Source organism: Meles meles, chromosome 3 (assembly GCF_922984935.1).
Source record: "Meles meles chromosome 3, mMelMel3.1 paternal haplotype, whole genome shotgun sequence".
Taxonomy (NCBI): domain Eukaryota; kingdom Metazoa; phylum Chordata; class Mammalia; order Carnivora; family Mustelidae; genus Meles; species Meles meles.
The window spans coordinates 98,314,160-98,334,067 of record NC_060068.1 but is presented as its reverse complement, the minus strand read 5'-3'; the positions used below and the strand labels follow the sequence as shown (position 1 = coordinate 98,334,067).

Below are 19,908 nucleotides of genomic sequence, written 5' to 3'. Positions count from 1 at the left end.
TATATAACCCAAGGAGATAACTATGAAAAAATTTGGTTGCTGACCAATTTTTTTCAAAGCTCTAATTTAAGTCTTAATAGATTCCATTAGTGGAAGCAGAAGATAGTATTGCTGCTGATGAGAACTAGAATCCTCCAAATTTCTGTCAAAACACATTAGAGTCTCCCCTTGTGTACTACGTTCTGAGGGCAACAGTGTCCTCTCATCCCCACCTACTCTGTAGAGTTGCCCTCCCCTCCCTCAGCAGTCCTAGCAAAGGAAAGCATGACCACTCGTAATGAGCAATTGTTCACTGTTCTCACTTGGGTTTCATTTCTGAATGTTCAAGTTTGAACTTGGAAAGAGAGAAAACCACATCCTTTGTACCCTCAATATATAGATGGAGTCAGTCAAGAGCTAACACAGATTTTCGTGCCGATTGATGTGGGGACAGCAGCCACAATGAGGATCTCCTGTATGTTTCTGGCATCCTCTCTCTCAATTGCCATTTTTCTCCTGCTGATTCCTGGAGGTAAGACTGCTTCTCATCATTTCCGGCATAACCATTAAGCAAATGGAGCAGACTTTCAGCAAACTTTTGGCAAGATTAGCTATGTATAAGAGGAGATATTTGTTCCCCATGTTTTAATACTCTCCCTTGAACTCTATGTCTTTATTTTAGAAGGAAAAACATCCTTCCTTCCTCTTTAAAATTTCCTCACAAAAAATAATGGAACTGCCAGTGGTTTTTTGTTTGTTTGTTTGTTTGTTTTTTGGAACTGCCAGTGTTTATTTCTGCCAATTTATAAATTGGAAATTTATAAATGAATAAACAAAATAAGCAAATAAACAAAGATGCTTGAGTTAGGAAAGTAAATAGTACTTTCAGGAAGGGAAAAGTGGTGTTCAGTCTTTCTTGCTGCAGAAAGTACATGGACAGTTTTAAACAGAAGTTAAAAAAAAAAAAAACCTGACTTTGTCACCCCAAACAGATCAGGAATGACTTGAGTTTGTATCGTTTCTCTAGTGTGTCACTGGGAATGTCCCCACATTGACTCTTTGGGAGTACTGAGCGAATTCTCTGGCATTCCAAGTAGTAACCAACATGACTGGTTTTATATGAGCTGCATGGGCATCAGTTTCAAACACTGTGAAGCTCATGGCATTATCACAAGACAGGTTATACCCCCTGAGTGGCTTTAGACTTTTCCTTGAAAACCTTCAAGAGAGTGAGGACTGGTCTAGGACTGCCTCCAGTATGCTGACATGTTGGCACTAGCTATGGCTTTAGCCCAAGGTCTGTCAGCTTTTGTACATGGGAGCGATGGCCAGGGGCTGATGCAAAAACCTGTCTCGTCAGGAATCCGCAAGGAAGTTTATCTTGCACCTAAAAATGAGAAGAAAATTTTAAAATAGCAAGGTTGCTGCACATATGGGTCAAAAGCGTGGGCAGACCATCAGCCTGGCATAGTAGGACTGTGTTCAGGCATGTTAGATCCTCTGTAGCATTGAAAACAGAGCAGATATTTAAAAAAAAAAAAAAAATCCAGTGATATCTTTTCTTCAAAGGAAACAACAGAGGGGCTTGCTCCACTCTTCTTTGTTGCCTGTGGTCAGAGAGAGCAATGTGGGCACAAAAAGGGAACAAATAGAGTAAAGCAAGGCTTGATGCTCTGGGCCAGTGGTCTCAACTGTCCTACACATTAGAATACTCTGGAGGGTTTTTTAAACAGAGCTGCATCCAACCCCAGGTCGCATTTATTCGCATTCGCATTTATTTTGATTCTGGGAAGGGATCAAGAATTGCTTCTCACCTGCTCTAACTGCTCTAAACTCTACCCCCTGACCCTTTTAGGAGTGGTTGGTTGCAGATGTTGACTTTTTTTTTTTTTTTTTTGGAAGCTTGTGTCTGTGCTCACCCAACAGATGATTTTGTAAAATAAAAATGAAGTTATTCTATTAAGTTTATGATTTCTGCAGCTCAGAAGGTCCAAAGACGTACCATTGGGGTCTTTACATACATGACTCACCCAAGGAAAATTTGAGGTGGGGGTGAAGTTCTGAGGGTTTCTCTAAATTCCTTATCCTTTAACTTCTAGAGTCTAGTATATCTGCTTCCACTCTCACCATCTACATCTGATTGTGAATTTGGCAGCGAGTTGGCTTTATTAATGGGGTAAGAGGCACTCTGACCTATATGAGAAACCACTGAATCTCAGCCAGTGGTCAGAAGTATTTTAGAAGAGTCCAAGAGCATCCGGCATAGGGATGAAGGACTGAAAGCGTATCACAAAGGCAAAGGCACAAGATGGCTAAACCAGCATGAATGGGGTTTCTTGTGGGTAAGGCTATTGTTCTGTAATCATGAAACCCTACTCCTGCTCCATCATCATGGAAATTTGATTAAGGCAGAGTTCTCTCCTTCCTTCTCCTACATCTTTGCAAAAGGCCTTCGGTTCGACCACGTGTTTCAGTCTGCAGGTTGAAAGGGAGCCTCGGGTGCAATAGATACTCTTCTGTCCATTTAGTAACAAGGAGAGTACCAGTTTCAATTAAACAGAAGTCTCACAATGACCAAAAAACTCATAGGTGGGGCACAGCTAAAAGGCACTATATCAGTTTATAAGTCCTTTGGCAAGGACAGAAGGGCAATCGCAGGCTTCTAAAAGCTGCTCTGCTTCCCCAGATCAGGACTCAGCCAGAAGGGAGGAGGGTGGAGTGCTTCAAGGTGGTCATCATCACTAGCATCTCTTGGAGCAACCGCAACCGACCTGACCTCCGCGGTTGTGGCAGATTTCCAGCCTCCTAATCCCTGGAGCTGCTGATGGCCCAGCTTCTGTGGGTGAAAGAAAAGCAGGATGCTCTCAGGGAGTCCAGCAGGAGTGGGATTTACATTCCGATATCCAAACATCTCCATGGAGGGTAAGGGGGGCGACCTATGTTTCTTCTCCAAGCAGGAAAAGCATGTGTGCTCTCAGGAACATGGCTTTAGGGAGAGCTCTTTGGGGTGGGTGCTGAGAGGATTTGTCTTTTTCTTTTTAACAGATTTTTGTGTAGAAATTATTGGAGGAAATCAAGTGACTCCTCATTCAAGACCCTACATGGTGCTACTTAAAAGAGAAAATGTCATCTGTGCTGGGGCTCTGGTTGCAAAAGACTGGGTATTGACTGCTGCTCACTGTGTCCTGTAAGTGCTCGGGTTCTAAAAATGTTTGTACAGATGTTCTCATTTGGGGGAATAGTAATAAAGAGAATAAATCTTCACTAAAACCACAGGAAGCTCACATTAGTATCTTCACATCACTTAAGTCTCTGGGAAATTGTTTTACCCCAGCAGGGAGTTAAGCTCAGACTCAGCCCCAAAGGATCAGACCCCTGCGGGATCCACAGTGGGCACCCACACGCTTGCTGTCATACTTGGCTAGAGCTACCGGCTCCGAGCGCTACAAGGCTTTGCTTCTGGTCTTGACTTCATGACTAGAGAGAATTAACCACGGTATGAAAGGGTAAAACTAAAGTGTCCCTTTGGGAGCCTGAGCTCAACAGTCAAGCAGAAAGCTTGTTTCTTTTTTTCTTTTTATATTTTTAATTAACATTTAGCATATTATTTGTTTCAGGGGTACAGGTCTGTGAATCATCAGTCTTATACAATTCATAGCACTCACCATAGCACATACCCTCCCCAATGTCCATCACCCAACCACCCCTTCCCTCTTACCCCCCATCCTTCTAGCAACCCTCAGTTTTTTTCCTGATATTAAGAGTCTCTTATGGTTTGTTTCTGTCTCTGGTTTCATCTTGTTTCATTTTTCCCTCCCTTCCCATATGATCCTCTGTCTTGTTTCTCAAATTCCTCATATCAGTGAGATCATATGATAATTGTCTTGCTTTGATTGACTTATTTCGCTCAGCGTAATATCCTCTAGTTCCATCCACGTTGTTGCAAATGGCAAGATTTCATTTCTTTTGATGGCTGCATAGTATTCCATTGTATATATATATCACACCTTCTTTATCCATTCATCTGTTGATGGACATCAAGGCTCTTTCCATAGTTTTGCTATTGTGGACATTGCTCCTATAAACATTCAGGTGCACGTGCCCCTTCAGATCACTACATTTGTTATCTTTAAGGTAAATACCCAGTAGTGCTATTGCTGGGTCATAGGGTAGCTCGATTTTCAACTTTTTGAGGAACCTCCATGCTGTTTCCCAGAGTGGCTGCACCAAGCAATGTAGGAGGGTTCCTCTTTCTCCGCATCCTCATCATCTGTCGTTTCCAGACTTGCTCATTTTAGCCATTCTGACTGGTGTGAGGTGGTATCTCCTTGAGGTTCTGATTTGTAGAGAAAGCTTGCTCCTAATACTTTCCCTTTTCCTTTTCTGACTGTCTCTCACATCTCAGCCATCTCTTAACCCCCACTGACTTCTACCTTCAGAGCTCTTCCAGGCTTGGTCTTTCCTCCATTCTCATAATCAAGCCTCTAAACTTTGGCTGTCCAATATGGTAGCCACTGTCATACAGTTACATGAATTTACACGTGGTTCTGTGAATTTAAATTAAAGTTCAATAAAATTACAAATTTATTTCCTTGGTGGCATTAGCCACATTTCAGGTCCATGGTAGCCACAGGGGGCTAGTGGTTACCATTTTGAATGAGGCAGATGTATAGAACATTTCATCATTCAGTTGTGCTCGACTGAAACCAGTTCTAGTTTCTTTAAATTTTTTTTTTAAGATTTTATTTATTTGACAGAGATCACAAGTAGGCAGAGAGGGGGGGGCGAAGCAGGCTCACTACTGAGCAGAGAGCCCGACGTGGGGCTCGATCCCAGGACCCTGGGATCATGACCTGAGCCGAAGACAGAGGCTTTAACCCACTGAGCCACCCAGGTGCCCCAACCAGTTCTAGTTTCTTAAGTGATACTCACATCAGCTGATGTAATGGAAAAATGACAGTGTGACGATCTGGTTGGTTTTAGACTACACTGTGAATGATGATAACCTTAATCATTAATACACCAGAAAGCATTTTTAAAGTAGGATCCAGGCCCCATGTGGGGCTTGAGTTTATATCCCTGAGATCAAGATGCACAGGCTCTACTGAACCAGCCAGGCGCTTCCTGAGTATTTTGATTTTATGAATCAAAATGAACCTTTTGCAGGGAGTAAAAAAACAGAAAGGATCCTGGGTCCCTGCTTCAGATCACCATCCCCCCAATATACACACACTCAGTGCCATGCAAATAGGGATCACGGAGCAAGCATATTCGGAAAGTTTTCCCTTTTAAGTTTGTTGTTCTCTTACAAAGATCCCTTCAGTGCATTACTCTACAATTACTGAGTGCCTTTTGCTTCCATCTCTAGACCCCTGAGATCTTTGTTTTCCAGCATTCTGCAACCTGATTCTCCACCACAGCTCAAGGAGGGTGAGGGTTCACTAAAACCCTAACCCCTAAGATCCCAAGCCTTAGCTCCCGAGGAGTTCTCTTGTTGTTTTTCAGCAGACCTAGTCTAGTGTTGCAAAGAAGCTGGTGGTGATGATGACAAATTCATAAACATTTTTTTTATTCTTTAAACTACACTTTTTCTTTTCTTTCTGAGCCACAAACAAGTATTGCCACAGAAAGTAGATTGACAAATGAGACAGTAAAGCAGATCATATAAAATGCTGAGCTCCTAATATAAAGAGTAAACCCAGTTCACAGTGTTGTGTCTGTTTCCAGGAACAGAAGTTCCCAGGTCATTCTTGGAGCCCACTCAATAACCAACAAGGAGTCAGAAAAACAGATAATGTATATTAAGAAAGAGCGTCCTTATCCGTGCTTTGACCCACACACACATGAGGGGGATCTGAAACTTTTACAGGTAGGTACCTCTGATAGACTTCACAGTCACAGAACATCCTACCATCTGGCCGCCTCCGTGGAAATTTTTTCCTTGGTGCTCTGTGGCTATAGACAATAGTTACATAATGGGGTCCTTGAAGGTAGGGCTAGAATTTAAGTAAAAACAGGCCTATTTAAATGATTTATTTTGTTAAGTCTTCATGTTTGTCTTCTAACAGCTGAACAAAAAAGCAAAAATTAATAAAAATGTGAGTATCCTCCCTCTCCCTAAGAATGGGGATGATGTCAAACCGGGAACCACGTGTCAAGTTGCTGGCTGGGGGAGAGTTCGCAATAACTCCCCTCGGTCTGACACTCTCAGAGAAGTCAATATCACCGTCATAAATCGAAGAATCTGCAATGATGAAAAGCACTATAATTATAATCCTGTGATTGGACTGAATATGATCTGTGCTGGCAGCCTCAAAGGTGGAAAAGACTCGTGCAATGTAAGTAAAATAAGGTACCACGTGTTAGCTTTTGGAGTAAGTCCCGCAGATAGAGAACCGTAACATCAGGCTTTGTCTTGTCAAGGCACTGGCTTCTGCAGGGTCCTGGTGCTTTTTTTCTTTTTTAACAGAAGTTTGATAAAATCCCAAATAAATTAATGTAAGCTCATGTAAGTCATTCATCAGAAACTTGTTCTCATTTTTCATATAAACATATACAGATCTCAATTGGAAAATATGTAACATCCAGGAAAGCTGAAGTCAGGGCTTCTCTAAGGACTTTAATGCCCTTTTCCCCACCTCAGTACTCCCCCCAAAATTCGCTGTCACTTAACCTAGCAAGTCTGACATGCCTGTCCTTTTCAAACCTGACTAAGGATCTCTGGCCGGACTCTGCAGCTTCCTGGAGCCAAGCTCAGTCTCCAGGAAGTAAATTTCAAATGTGACCCATACAGAGACTGTGCAAGTCTCCATCCCAGAGTCTCCTGAGAGGCAGTGGGACAGGGCTCTGCTTAAAGATACAAGTAGCAGAGACACCTTAGAAAGTTTTAAGCTCTGAATTTATCATTTCTCACCTTTCCCAAAGACCCTGTAGAGCCTCCTCTGAAGAGAAGCAGTTACAGTGTAGGTGGTCTGGGAGTTTGAATCAGAGACTGAGATATCCAGGTGTCTCTGTTCTTTCCAGAAGCTTGGCTACACATCTGCAGAATCTGAATGGCTTCATTTTGGGACCATGGCTAGGCACATCCCAGGAAGAGATGACATTGGTCCTCTGCACCTTTGCACTTTCTCTCCTTTAATCTCTTTCCTCCCCTCCCCTCTTCCGCCATCTTGACAATCCAGAAACCCAGAACCTTCCCACCCTTGGAAACACATGAAGAATCCTGAGGTCACAACCACGTCCCAGCATGCCTGTCCCCTCTCCACTGCCACCCTAGGGTCAAAGCTTAGCCATCCTTCTGCCTTTCCCTTAGTGCCCAAGACCCTTTAGAATTGGCTATGATGGAATCATGATGAAAATTTCAGACCCTGTGTGAAATATACCTGTTCAGGAGGGGTCCCAGGCTCTTACACACTTCCCTTAGTTCATGTACTCAAAAGCCCAGTTTTTGCCTGAAAAGGAGGGATCATTGATGCCTTCACATGGCTGGGAAGGTGTTGGACACTCGGAGCCTGGCGTTTACAGAGCTCTCGGTGGATTTCTGTCTAGCACCACCGATATTCCCTAAAGCGAGAGCAGTGAAATGACCACTTCAGACTCTAGACCTCAATACATTTAAATCTGCTGATTCTAGAGTTCCATGAGAGAATACAGGGTCACACAGTGGGTAGCACAGTCAGGGGGCATAAAGCAGTGACCTCAGCCTACTAAAGCCTCTCTGTTGGCAGAGTTCGTTAACTTTGAAGTGTGACCACTGGTTTCTGGGATTTCCCATCTAGTGTCAGATGCTCCAAAGAGACTTGCGGGAGAAATTTCTGTCTATCTGACAGGACGAAGGGGAAAGTCGCTTTGGTTTTGTTCCTTTAGGAAAACAGTTACATGCTAGGGAAACTAGAAGACATGATGCCTTATAAAACTAGAAGACATGATGCCTCTTTGCCTCAATATCTCGTCTGCATTTGAGTCTTTTACCCTTTGAGTTATTAAGCATTTTAAGAAAACGACAAACAGGAGGGTTTCCCTTCTAAAGCAGAATCAGTCTCAAAATTGGTGGATAACATGAGCAGTAATATAAGTTTTATTGCATGTTCACTGATTTATAAATAAATTGAACAAGCCAATTTAAAAATACTAAAACATTTCCAAACATTTGGGACTTTTTAAAAAAAATTTTAAGATTTTTTATTTGACAGAGAGATTGGGAACACAAGCAGGGGGAGTGGGAGAGGGAGAAGCAGGCCTTCCGCCAAGAAGAAAACCGGATGCAGGGCTTGATCCTAGGACCCTGGGACCATGCCCTGAGCCGAAGGCATATGTTTAACAATGCCATCCTGAGCCATCCAGGTGTCCCAACCTTTGGGACTTTTAAGCACTAATTTTCATTTAAGTCAAGATTGATCTTAACTTCACATTGAATGTTCCACATTCAATGGAATTTTTTCCATCCCACCCGTGAACATATTCCATGCTGATCCCCATTACCTTTCTTGTTTTCCTCCAGGGAGATTCTGGAAGCCCTTTGATATGTAAGGGTATTTTTAGAGGCATTACTGCCTTTGGCCTTCCAGGAAAATGTGGAGACCCTCGAGGACCTGGCGTCTATATTCTTCTCTCACAGAAGCATCTCAGCTGGATAATTAAGACGATGAAGGGGTTTGTTTAGCTAATTGTACTTCAGAGCATTTGCTGTCACGTCTTTTTTCATTGTTTGTTTCGAATTTTTATTTAAATTCCAGGTAGTTAACATACAGTGTAGTATTGGTTTCAGGAGTGGAATTTTGTGATTCACCATTTATGGGGTGGGCACTTGCTGTGACTTCTTAATCTTATCACAAATAAAATCAATTTATGCAACTGTATCCATTTCTCCTATACCTTCAGGGGGCAGATCTGCACTGGCAAGGGGAAGGAGAGGAAATGACAACCTTACAGATATTGCAAGAGAGCCGAAAGAGCCAATGTCACCAGGGTCAACCATGTGTCAAGTGACATACATATTTTCCTCGAATTATTCACTGACTAAATGGGGCCAAGCAGGAGCGACAATAAGGTCAGGTCTGTCTAGTGACAGGCTCAGCAATTCTGTAGGAAACAGGAACAGCCAGTGGAGCATTTGGGTTTAAAAGGAAATGCTTTGGGGCGCCTGGGTGGCTCAGTGGGTTAAACCTCTGCCTTCAGCTCAGGTCATGATCTCAGGGTCCTGGGATCGAGCCCCACATCGGGCTCTCTGCTCAGCGGGGAGCCTGCTTCCCCCTCTCTCTCTACTTGCCTCTCTATCTACTTGTGATCTATCTCTATATATCAAATAAAAAAAAAAAAATCTAAAATCATTTAAAAAAAGGAAATGCTTTTGCCCTTCTAAGGCCATTGCTCCACATCAACACATGCTATCTATCAATCTATCCATCTATCTGCAAGAACCTGAGTCTAAGAAAGAAGTAGACAGGGCAGTGTCTCACCGTGTTTTCCAAAGGCAGGTGAGAAATAGAAAATAAAATTGTACGGGACAGAAATGATTTTTCTTGGCAGACAAGAGACGTATACAACAGAGTCAGCCTCCTCTCTCATGGGTTTGCATAGAAGCCTTTGATTATCTAGGTGATTTCTTGGTTCTCCTCAGCCCTAAGCCTGGGTGGATCCAGACAACACAATGGTTACTGCCATCACATACTAGGCAGTAAGTGCTCAAAGTCTTCCTTGAAAAACCCCTGTGTTGTTATTCAGCACATTGAACTTAGTGGAGAGTCGTCAGTCCAGCAGCCACTTCAAAATGTGATTATGTGAATGGATTCCTGCAATTTCCATCAGTTCCTTTAGAAGTGTACATGCACATGCACACACACAATGTATACCCAAGCCAAGAACACACGTCAACACCAAGAGACAGCCTCCTAAAACAAAGAAGGAGCATAGCTCAATTACAAATCCTCAGCCCTACCTCTAGAAATTTTTATTTAATTGCATTCAATGAGACTGAGGATATAATATTTTTTTAAAAAATTTTATTTATTTATTTATTTTTTATAAACACATAATGTATTTTTATCCCCAGGGGTACAGGTCTGTGAATCTCCAGGTTTACACACTTCACAGCACTCACCATAGCACATACCCTCCCCAATGTCCATAACCCCCCTCCCCCTCTCCCAACCCCCCCTCCCCCCAGCAACCCTCAGTTTGTTTTGTGCGATTAAGAGTCACTTATGGTTTGTGGGGCGCCTGGGTGGCTCAGTGGGTTAAGCCTCTGCCTTTGGCTCGGGTCATGATCTCGGGGTCCTGGGATCGAGCCCCGCATCGGGCTCTCTGCTCTGCAGGGAGCCTGCTTCCCTCTCTCTCTCTCTCTGCCTGCCTCTCTATCTACTTGTGATCTCTGTCAAATAAATAAATAAAATCTTTAAAAAAAAAAAAGAGTCACTTATGGTTTGTCTCCCTCCCAATCCCATCTTGTTTCATTTATTCTTTTCCTATCCCCCTAACCCCCCATGTTGCATCTCCACGTCCTCATATCAGGGAGATCATATGATAGTTGTCTTTCTCCGATTGACTTATTTCACTAAGCATGATACTGAGGATATAATATTCTTTATATAATCTCCCCAGTGATTTCAATATATAGCTGGTGATGGGAGTCCTTACACTAATAAATGAAGTCTGGTGCTAACATCTAAAACAGGGCTCTAAGAGAGTCCCTAGGATGATATTGTAGATGCCTGCTATAATCCCTAATTCACAGTTAGAATTTTAACAGCAATAAAAGGATAGACTATTCCCTACTGGCAACATTACAGATTTTTAAGTCCAATTAAAAAGTAGTTGCATAGAACCCTCATTCATTGCTGATGGAAGGGTAAACTGATACTTCTTAGGCAAGTTTGTAGTGACTACTTAAAACTCAATATCCTATGACCAAGCAGTTCCACACCTGGGTATATACCCAACAGAAATGTGTGATTTTGTCCACCAAAGAATGATTAAGAGTGTGCATAGTAATTTTTATTCTTTTTCTAAAAGATATATTTATTTTTAGAGGACACATGAGCAAGGGGAGGGGCAAAGGGACACTCTCAAACAGACTCCCCACTGAGTACAGGGCCCGACAAAGGGCTTGAGATCATAACCTGAGCCAAAATCAACAGTCAGATGCTTAAACCAACTGAGCCAGCCAGGTGCCCCACAACTTTATTCTTAAAGTCAAAATGGAAAATAGCTCAAATATTTATCCACAATAAGATGGATTGACAATTGTCATACATTTATACAAGGAAATATTACATAACAACGAAAAAGAAAAGCCTACAGTTACATGTAACAACATGAATTAATATTACGAGCTTAATAGTGAGTGAAAGAAGTCAAAAAGAATATAAAAGATGTGATTCCGTTTATCTGCAGGTTGGCATAAAACAAAAGTATAGTGTAGAGGTCAGAATAATGGAAAGGTGTTGACAAAGAGTGGGTACAAGGAAGTCTTTAGGATACAAGAAATGTTCAAGTGGATGGTATAGACTCATGCCAAGAGTTCAAACCCAAGTAACATCATCTCAAAACACTTCCTAGAGAGGTTAAGACTTCGATGAGCAAAGAAAAGGAAGAGAGTAGTAGAAATTCCAGACTAGAAGAAAAGCTCCGACAAAAGCACAAAGGCAGGAAATCAAAAGACCTAGCCCAGGGTCAACGCGGGAAATGAGCAAGGATTAACATTTAAAAGATGGGGCACCTGGGTGGCTCAGAGGGTTAAGCCTCTGCCTTTGGCTCAGGTCATGATCTCAGGGTCCTGGAATCGAGCCCACATCGGGCTCTCTGCTCAGCAGGGAGCCTGCTTCCCCCTATCTCTCTGCCTACTTGTGATTTCTCCCTGTCAAATAAATAAATAAAATCTAAAAAAAAAAAAAAAAAAAAAAAACCATTTAAAAGAACATGTGTGCTGGGTGGCCCAGTCCGTTAAGAGTCTGACTCTTGATCTCAGCTCTGGTCTTGATCTCAGAGTTGTGAGTTCAGGCCCCACGTTGTGTTCTACACTGGGCATGGAGCCTACTTTAAAAAACAGAGAGAGAGAACAGTGGCCTGATCGAGCCTAAAAAAAACTTAGCAATTATCAAATCCAAAGTCCTGTTCTTGTAAGTGTTACGACCACATGCAATTTTGCTCAGTTGGTCTATGGCTGTTCTAGGGCTCAGGACCCTAAGGTTGAGGTGAGGGCTCTATGTAATAGGGAGTCATTGAGAGTTTCTGAGCAGGGGCTGAGAAGATCACCACCATGCTTTTAGAAATGTAGCCTAACTATGTGGTGGAGACCCATGAAGAATAAAGAGAGAAAAACAGAAGGAATTACAATGAAGTGGTCATCAGGTATTCAGGACATGACTAGAATGAAACAGAAGAGAACAAGGTGTGAACAGATTAAGCATGGAATGGAATAATCAGGAAGTTCCCTGGACGATGGGATGCCCAAGATAGGGATGAGAGGAGGGAGAGGGACAAGGGAGTTCTACAGGGGATCTCATTTTGAGAGGAAATAATGGGCATGCTTAACATACTGCTTAGCATATAGTGGGATCTTAACCAATATTTTTCAAGTGAATAAGGGATGTTTTTAATGTATTTGGTTTAAGCTAAAACAGGAAAGGATCTCAGAAAGGAAATATCCAGAGGCAGAAAGAAATAAGAGGCTGGAGATGGGGAGAAAAGTCAAGAGGGAAAAAGGTGTTTGGAAATCTCTGCTATAGAAATCTCTGCTATCACAGTGGAAATGCATCCCTAACAAGGAAGAGATAGGAAAAAAGAAAAAGAAGGAAGAAGAAGAGGAGAATGAGGGAGGGGAAAATAGAGAAGAGGCAAAGATAATATCTGGGAATGGAACAGGAGGAAGCAGAGCGAATAAGCACGAGAAGAAAGGTCACGAGAACATTCACCTCAGGAAAAGCACGTCATCCAGTTTGATTGTCACAACCACCCCGTGGAGAAGACATGGCCACTGCCATTATTCTCACTTTGAAGTGAGGAAGCTGGAGCTTGTGGAGTTGCTGAGTGACAGCAGCTCCATACACAGGCTGTGCCATCTGCTGAAGCAGAAAACACGCGGGTCTGGTCTGGACTCAAAGCCAGGTGCAGCACTCTGCCTCTGTGGCCTGCGGGAAGAAGGGAAGACAGCTCATGGCCCACATTACAAGGGCTGTTGCTGAGGTGGGGGCCCCCGTATCCCCTCCCAGGATGAAGGCTTCTCTGAAACCTGCCATATATGGAGCTGGCGCTCCCACTGTGTTCTGCTGTGGTAAACACCAGTCCGAGCTAACTGTGGGCAGCAACCTCAGGCGGCTGAGGTTTTGCTTCACTGGGTTTCCCTTTCAGAGCTCTTCCCCCTTTTATTCGTTTCCTAGGGCTGCCATAACAAATTGCCACACACTGCTGGAAACAAGAGAAATTTATGTTCTCATAGCTCTGGTGACCAGAGGTCCAGAATCAAGGCGTCGGCTGGACTGGCTCCCTCTGGAGGCTCTGGGGAGCTTCCAACCCTTGCCTCCTATCTTTGATTTGTGGCCACATCACTCTATTCTCTGCCTCTGTGGTCACATGGCCCTTTTTTCCATGTGCCTGTTCTCTTCTGTGTGTCTGAAGGACACTTGTCATTGGATTTAGGGCCCATCCAGGATGACCTCATCTCACAGTCCTTGACTTAATTATGTCAGTTTTTTGCTAAAGGAGATCACAGTCACAGCTTCCAGGGATTTGACGAGTGGCGGGATCATTTCTAGCCCACCACACCCCTCATGCCCCAAACCATTGTCAGCTCTATCTTCTCTACTCCACCAGCACCCAGGAATTGCTAACTGCTGTGCTCCAGCCTCCCATCCCATCCTCCTTATCCTCTCCAAAAAGTCATCCCTTGGGACCTAAGTTTCAAGGAGATAATCAAATAAATTGAGGCAGATTAATAGGAAAGGACCCAAAAAGCTCTACACAAAGCAGACATGAGTCTTAGTTATGTAATTCTGGAGACAATCTCCCTTTTTCTGTTATCTAGCTGATCGTCTCCTAAAGAACATCTTACGGAACAGTAATTCCATATGAAGTTGGTTAATAGGTATTAAAAAAGAAAACAGTGTTTAATGTTCATGTTAGTTTGGGATCTCCAGGTTAAAAAAAATTAAACAGGATTCCTTATTTCAAGACTGCTTTATTTGGGAGACAAGATTATAATAAGCAGCATTTCTGAAACTTAGTTGACCAAAGTCATGTCCTTTTTTTTTTTTTTAAGATTTTGTTTATTTATTTGACAGACAGAGATCACAAGTAGGCAGAGAGGCAGGCAGAGAGAGAGGAGGAAGCAGGCTCCCCGCTAAGCAGAGAGCCCGATATGGGGCTCGATCCCAGGACCCTGGGATCATGACCCGTGCTGAAGGCAGAAGCTTTAACCCACTGAGCTACCCAGGCGCCCCAGTCATGTCCTTTTGACATGAACTTCTCACATGGCTCACGTTCCTTGGAAAATACTTGGCAAAATCTATCCTAACCCAACAGTGACAGCTAACAATCAAGCGTTCAGGCCAAAGCAGACAAAACTGACTCCATGAAAGAAGGCTGGGGCCAGGAGGATGGAGGGAAGGAAAGAGGTTGTGTAAGTTTTTGACTGAGGAGGCATTTGGGGACACACATAAAATATAGCTAGGTGGGTGGTCATCTCATAGAACTAGTACAGTTTTCAATTCAAATGAGATCTGGAATTTCAGAAATAATCTTATCCTCTGACACCAGATTCTCAGGAGCAAGGAGTACATAGACATATTCCCCTCCTGAAGGAGACATTTCTTAGACACGGGAATTTTTCCATCCACACACATCATGCCTAATGCTCACCTGGATGCTCATGCACGCATATGCACACAGGCACATATGCCCCCAAAGAGACGTGGGTTTGACTCTGGGTGTGCCAGTGCATTTAAAAAAAATCTAGATTCATAGATACAAAGCAGCTCCCTTATTTTATAGATGAAAAACAAAATTCAGGAACATCAACTGCCTTGTCCCAGGCCACAGCACTAATTGATGGCAGAGCCAGAATTAGTATCAAATTCAGTGCTTTAACCCTTTAGGCCATTCTCCAGTCCCACAGCAAAGAAGAATCTCTTTTCCTAGGGAATACCACTGCTCCTTATTGTTTAATTAAACATTTATAAATTAAAGCAATATAGGGGCGCCTGGGTGGCTCAGTGGATTAAGCCGCTGCCTTCGGCTCGGGTCATGATCTCAGGGTCCTGGGATCGGGCCCCACATCGGGCTCTCTGCTCCGCAGGGAGCCTGCTTCCTCCTCTCTCTCTGCCTGCCTCTCTGCCTACTTGTGATCTCTCTCTCTGTGTCAAATAAATAAATAAAATCTAAAAAAAAAAAAAAAAAAGCAATATAAATGAAAACCACTTAATTTAGTTAGGATAAATGTAGACTATTACATGAATGCTTTTAAACTTAAGAAAAATCAATTCAGTAAACATAACAGGTGATAAATATGCCTTCATTCTTTATTACAATGGGTTGAGATGAAGAGGAAAAAAAGAAAAAAGATAGAAAAGGAGTAATAAAGAAAAAAATTCCAAATCTTTTCCAAAGCAGGCTTTGAAAAATGTCTTGACTTTAAAAAAATGGAGAACTGCTTCCAGAATTTGTTAGGAATATGGAGTTTGTATTAGAAGCAGAAGCATTCATTTTTTTTAATATTTTTTATTCACATATAATGTATTATTAGCCCCAGGGGTACAGATCTGTGAATCACCAGGTTTACACTTCACAGCACTCACCATAGCACATACCCTCCCCAATGTCCATAACCCAACCACCCTCTCCATACCCTCCTCCCCCTGGCAACCCTCAGTTTGTTTTGTGAGATTAAGAGTCTTTTATGATTTGTCTCCCTCCCAATCCCATCTTGTTTCATTTATTCCTTTCCTACCCCCCAAACCCTCCTCGTTGCCCCTCAACTTTCTCATATCAGGGAGATCATATGATAATTGTCTCTCTCTGATTGACTTATTTGCTCAGCATAATACCCTCTAGTTCCATCCACATTGTCACAAATGGCAAGATTTCATTTCTTTTGATGGCTGCATAGTATTCCATTGTATATGTATATACCACACCTTTTTTACCCATTCATCTGTTGATGGACATCTAGGCACTTTCCATAGTTTGGCTATTGTGGACATTGCTGCTATAAACATTCGGGTGCACGTGCCCCTTTGGATCACTACATTTGTATCTTTAGAGTAAATACCCAGTAGTGCGATTCCTGGGTCGTAGGGTAGCTCTATTTTCAACTTTTTGAGGAACCTCCATGCTGTTTTCCAGAGTGGCTGCACCAGCTTGCATTCCCACCAAAAGTGTAGGAGGGTTCCCCTTTCTCCTCATCCTCACAAGCAAGAAGCAAAAGCATTCTTGAAACACTTCTCTCCTATTAGTGAAAATCTTAATCTACTAGATTTAGTGTGAAATGCTGTCTTTACCTCAGACAAAGGCCATCCTTTAGGATTCACATCCCTAAATTCCAAGAGTATTATCATTGAAAGGATTTTATTTGAAAGTTTTGTGTTCTTCATACAGCAATCATTATAAAGGAGACCACCTATCAAGGCACGTGCGTGCTAAGGACTATGAAACCAAATCAAAGACCAGACCTCACCTACAGGCTAGAAAGTTACATATTCCTGTTTCAAAGCTTGTAAAATACAACTTTTGGAAGGTGAGGGGAAAGATGATCTTAAGTTATCTTCCTTCTCTAGTTAGATGGGGAAGGCCTCTTTAATAGAATTCTCCCCCCAGAGAATCATGAGTGTGGTTAACAGGGTGAGACGAAGGAAAGGCGTGGCCATAATCTAGAATAGACTTTTTCTAAGCTTTATGACCACAATCCACCGTTCAAAACTACATTTTATGTTGCCACCCCATATTTAAACATGCATATGGTGTTGAACAACTGTAACAAAAGTGTCACAAAATATTGCCTACTTTTACATTGTTTCCATTCCCTGCTATTCTATTTCACCTTTTTAATGCTAACCACCTGATGTATGCTTATATAACAACCACCCTGCTAAACACTGGGGAAACAAGCCCGTGGGAGAGACTACTGGGTCAGAGATGAGCATTGGTGTCTAAAAGCTGGAAAGTAACTGCATCTTCTCTAATCATAAACGTGTTAAGAGAAGAAAAGGTTAAATGTACTCCTTGGAATTCTGTCTGATATCAATGAAAAAAAGCGTAAGACATGGCGACTGAAGAACTCATAACTCTTAAAGGCTAGAAAAGAAAGAAATGTACCAGCTCAGTTCATTCTTTATTGCCAGTATCAGCAAATTGACTCCAGGGTCTATCAGAGGTCCCTACCTCACTGAAAGATCTAACTATCTACTGGAATTGTAGTTTTGTAAAGAACCGGGTTTAAGGCTTCATTAAAAATATTTCTCTAGGGCGCCTGGGGGAGCCCAGTCAGTTGAGCGTCTGCCTTCTGCTCAGGTCATGATCTCAGGGTCCTGGGATCAAGTCCCATGGCGGCCTCCCGCTCAGCAGGGAGTCTGCTTCTCCCTCTCCCTCTGCCCCTCCCCACCGCTCATGCTCTCTCTCTCTCAAATAAACAGAATCTTTAAAAAAATAAAATAAAATAATTTCCCTAATCAGAAAACATATCCCATGAATTAAATATCTTATGATTTAAAATATACAAAGGATCAATTCATGTCCTTTGTACACTCAGGCCTGGCCACCCAGGTAGCTCTGTCAAGAACTGCCTACATTTTTATTCACCAAATCACACAGTCTAACAGCTTAAGGATATCAAAGTCGTTCTGAGGTCAGACAGACCAGCAGGAGCAGGAAATCTTTCTGTTAAGGGTGTTTTGTTGTTGCCGAATAACATTCTCACAATCTACAAAGAGAGTCACGGTATTATCACTATGGAACGCTGTATACATTTGGTGTTTTTGGTCTGTTTCTTCCCACTAAAGTATGGGCTCCCTGAGGGCAAAGATGATGTCTGTCTTATTTACATGTATGTCCTCCCCACCCGCAAAGGTGCCTCACACACGGTAGATGTATATTGAATAAACCCACACGTTGTAGCACTCCTGGTTTTTCCGCAAAATAAGGAAAGAGGAGTTATGATACTAACTCCAGAGTTCAAAAAGCACTTGGAGACTCTCCCTGATCATCACTCTTCATCCATGCATGTATGCAAGAAGGAGAAGACAGGACCATTGTAAGTGATGAACAGTCTGAGTCAAATTCAGAAATACTCATCTACAGACACCCTGAGGTGGGGTGGATATAGGCCTTTTTCCCTGATAAAATAAATACTTGAAAAAGCCAGAAGAGACCTTTCATTCAGGGCTTTTCCTGCCAATGACAGCTCACTTAGGAATGGGAACACGCATTTTAGTCACCTGTGTGCTTACCCAAAAATCCCCGCGACCTGGCCAGACCAGGACAGGCCCACACAGTCACATCATTCTTGGGACTACCTTGGCCGCTTACAATCTCCTTTGTTTTAGGCAGCCAGATTAGGGAACAAATCTGTAATAATGGACAAAAAAATACAGAGTTATGGCAATGTCTGATTCATTATGAACGTATTTCAAATGGATACCAGGTGATATGTTCAGTCCACATCCCTCCTCCAGTCCACAGCTGGGGTTAGGGTGTGAGAGGAACTATTTTAGTTGTAGGAAAGTTGATCCCAAGCCAACAGAAGACTAAGCATACAAATAGGTTTGGGTGCAACGAACCTACGAATTTGAGCACAGTCAAAGCAGTGCTGAGAAAGAAGGAAAGTGTGGGAAATAGAGGGAGAAGGAAAGGATACACAAATCAACTTGCAACGCACAGAGAAAGGTTCTCCAAAAACAAACTGCCAAGAACTGAAGTCTTTATAGACTCACAAGTACAGAGAGATGTGTTTGGTCCTATGCTCTAACAGCGATCATTTTCACAAGGTTCTAAAACATCAAAGAGAAGGCAGACTCCAGCAGAGATGTTTACCTGTGAGTCTGTGCTTGGGGTCTGGATGCTTTGCCCAGTATTTATGTCCAAGACACGTAAGTGTCCATCTTCCATGCCGCCTCCAACAGCAAGGACTGCAGACTGCCAGGGACACCAATCCATGGCCTTGAAAGTTCAAATAATCACACAGACAGCTCAGGCTTGGAGGAAGTGAACTTCACACCATATACCACGGCGCTCCTGGGGCTCTGATCTAAAGGCAGGAGCAAAGGCACTCTCTAGAGATTACGTCTAAGGGACTGGAAATCACCTATTAGGTGCCTTCCTGAAATTTTGAAAACAATTTGCCAATATTTTAAACAAAGAAAAATCACCCAATAATATATTTTAAAAACTACACTCAACATGTCCTATGGGGTAAAAATGTGCTGTTGGAGTAGGTGACATGTGCCCCCTGAAATCTGATGAAGAAATGAATTTTTCTCTCATTTGTCTACCTGTGTCTTTAGGTTCTAAGTCTGAGAAGAAAGGACAAAATGGAGCCACACATGATTGCTTGCACCCCCAAAACTCTCATGCATTTCAACTCCTAATACATCTCAGAAAGGAAAATTGCTGTTGATTTACTTCCTTATAAATGGCTATAGGTAATCCTGAAAAATAAGGGTCAGTATTGCATATTTATACTGACAACTGAAATGATGAGTAACACTAATTTTAAAGGACAGTCTAATAAATATTTCCACTGTATTTATCCATGTATCCTTATCTGCATGTCCATCCTGCCATTAGCTGCCCAACGCTTGGCTCGCTCAGACTTCAGAGGCCCTTGGTTCAATTCACTGTATTTCTGACAAGGCACATAAGAAAGTAACTTGTTTTGCTTATCTTGGGTTTTTCACGTGTTGGGTTTTTTGTTGTTGTTGTTGTTGTTTGTTTGCTTTATTTGGT

General features: G+C 42.5%; 2 protein-coding genes across 2 annotated transcripts in view; one reads left to right on the top strand and one right to left on the bottom strand.

The window, feature by feature from the left end:
- The first annotated feature begins 402 nt into the window (after window positions 1–402).
- On the top strand, window positions 403–8,837 carry GZMA (granzyme A). Its single transcript, XM_045998817.1, has 5 exons — window positions 403–511; window positions 3,025–3,166; window positions 5,707–5,848; window positions 6,048–6,317; window positions 8,480–8,837. The coding sequence occupies exons 1-5, from the start codon at window positions 442–444 to the stop codon at window positions 8,639–8,641; spliced, it is 786 nt and encodes a 261-aa protein (XP_045854773.1). The 5' UTR covers window positions 403–441; the 3' UTR covers window positions 8,642–8,837.
- A 4,084-nt stretch (window positions 8,838–12,921) lies between these two features.
- Window positions 12,922–19,908, bottom strand: part of CDC20B (cell division cycle 20B) — a 45,225-nt gene continuing 38,238 nt past the window's right edge. The window contains exons 10-12 of the mRNA XM_046001153.1: window positions 18,997–19,122; window positions 18,414–18,531; window positions 12,922–13,106 (exon numbers count right to left, since the gene is read on the bottom strand). Coding sequence (XP_045857109.1) covers window positions 12,922–13,106; window positions 18,414–18,531; window positions 18,997–19,122 — 429 coding nt within the window. The remainder of the gene's footprint in view (window positions 13,107–18,413; window positions 18,532–18,996; window positions 19,123–19,908) is intronic.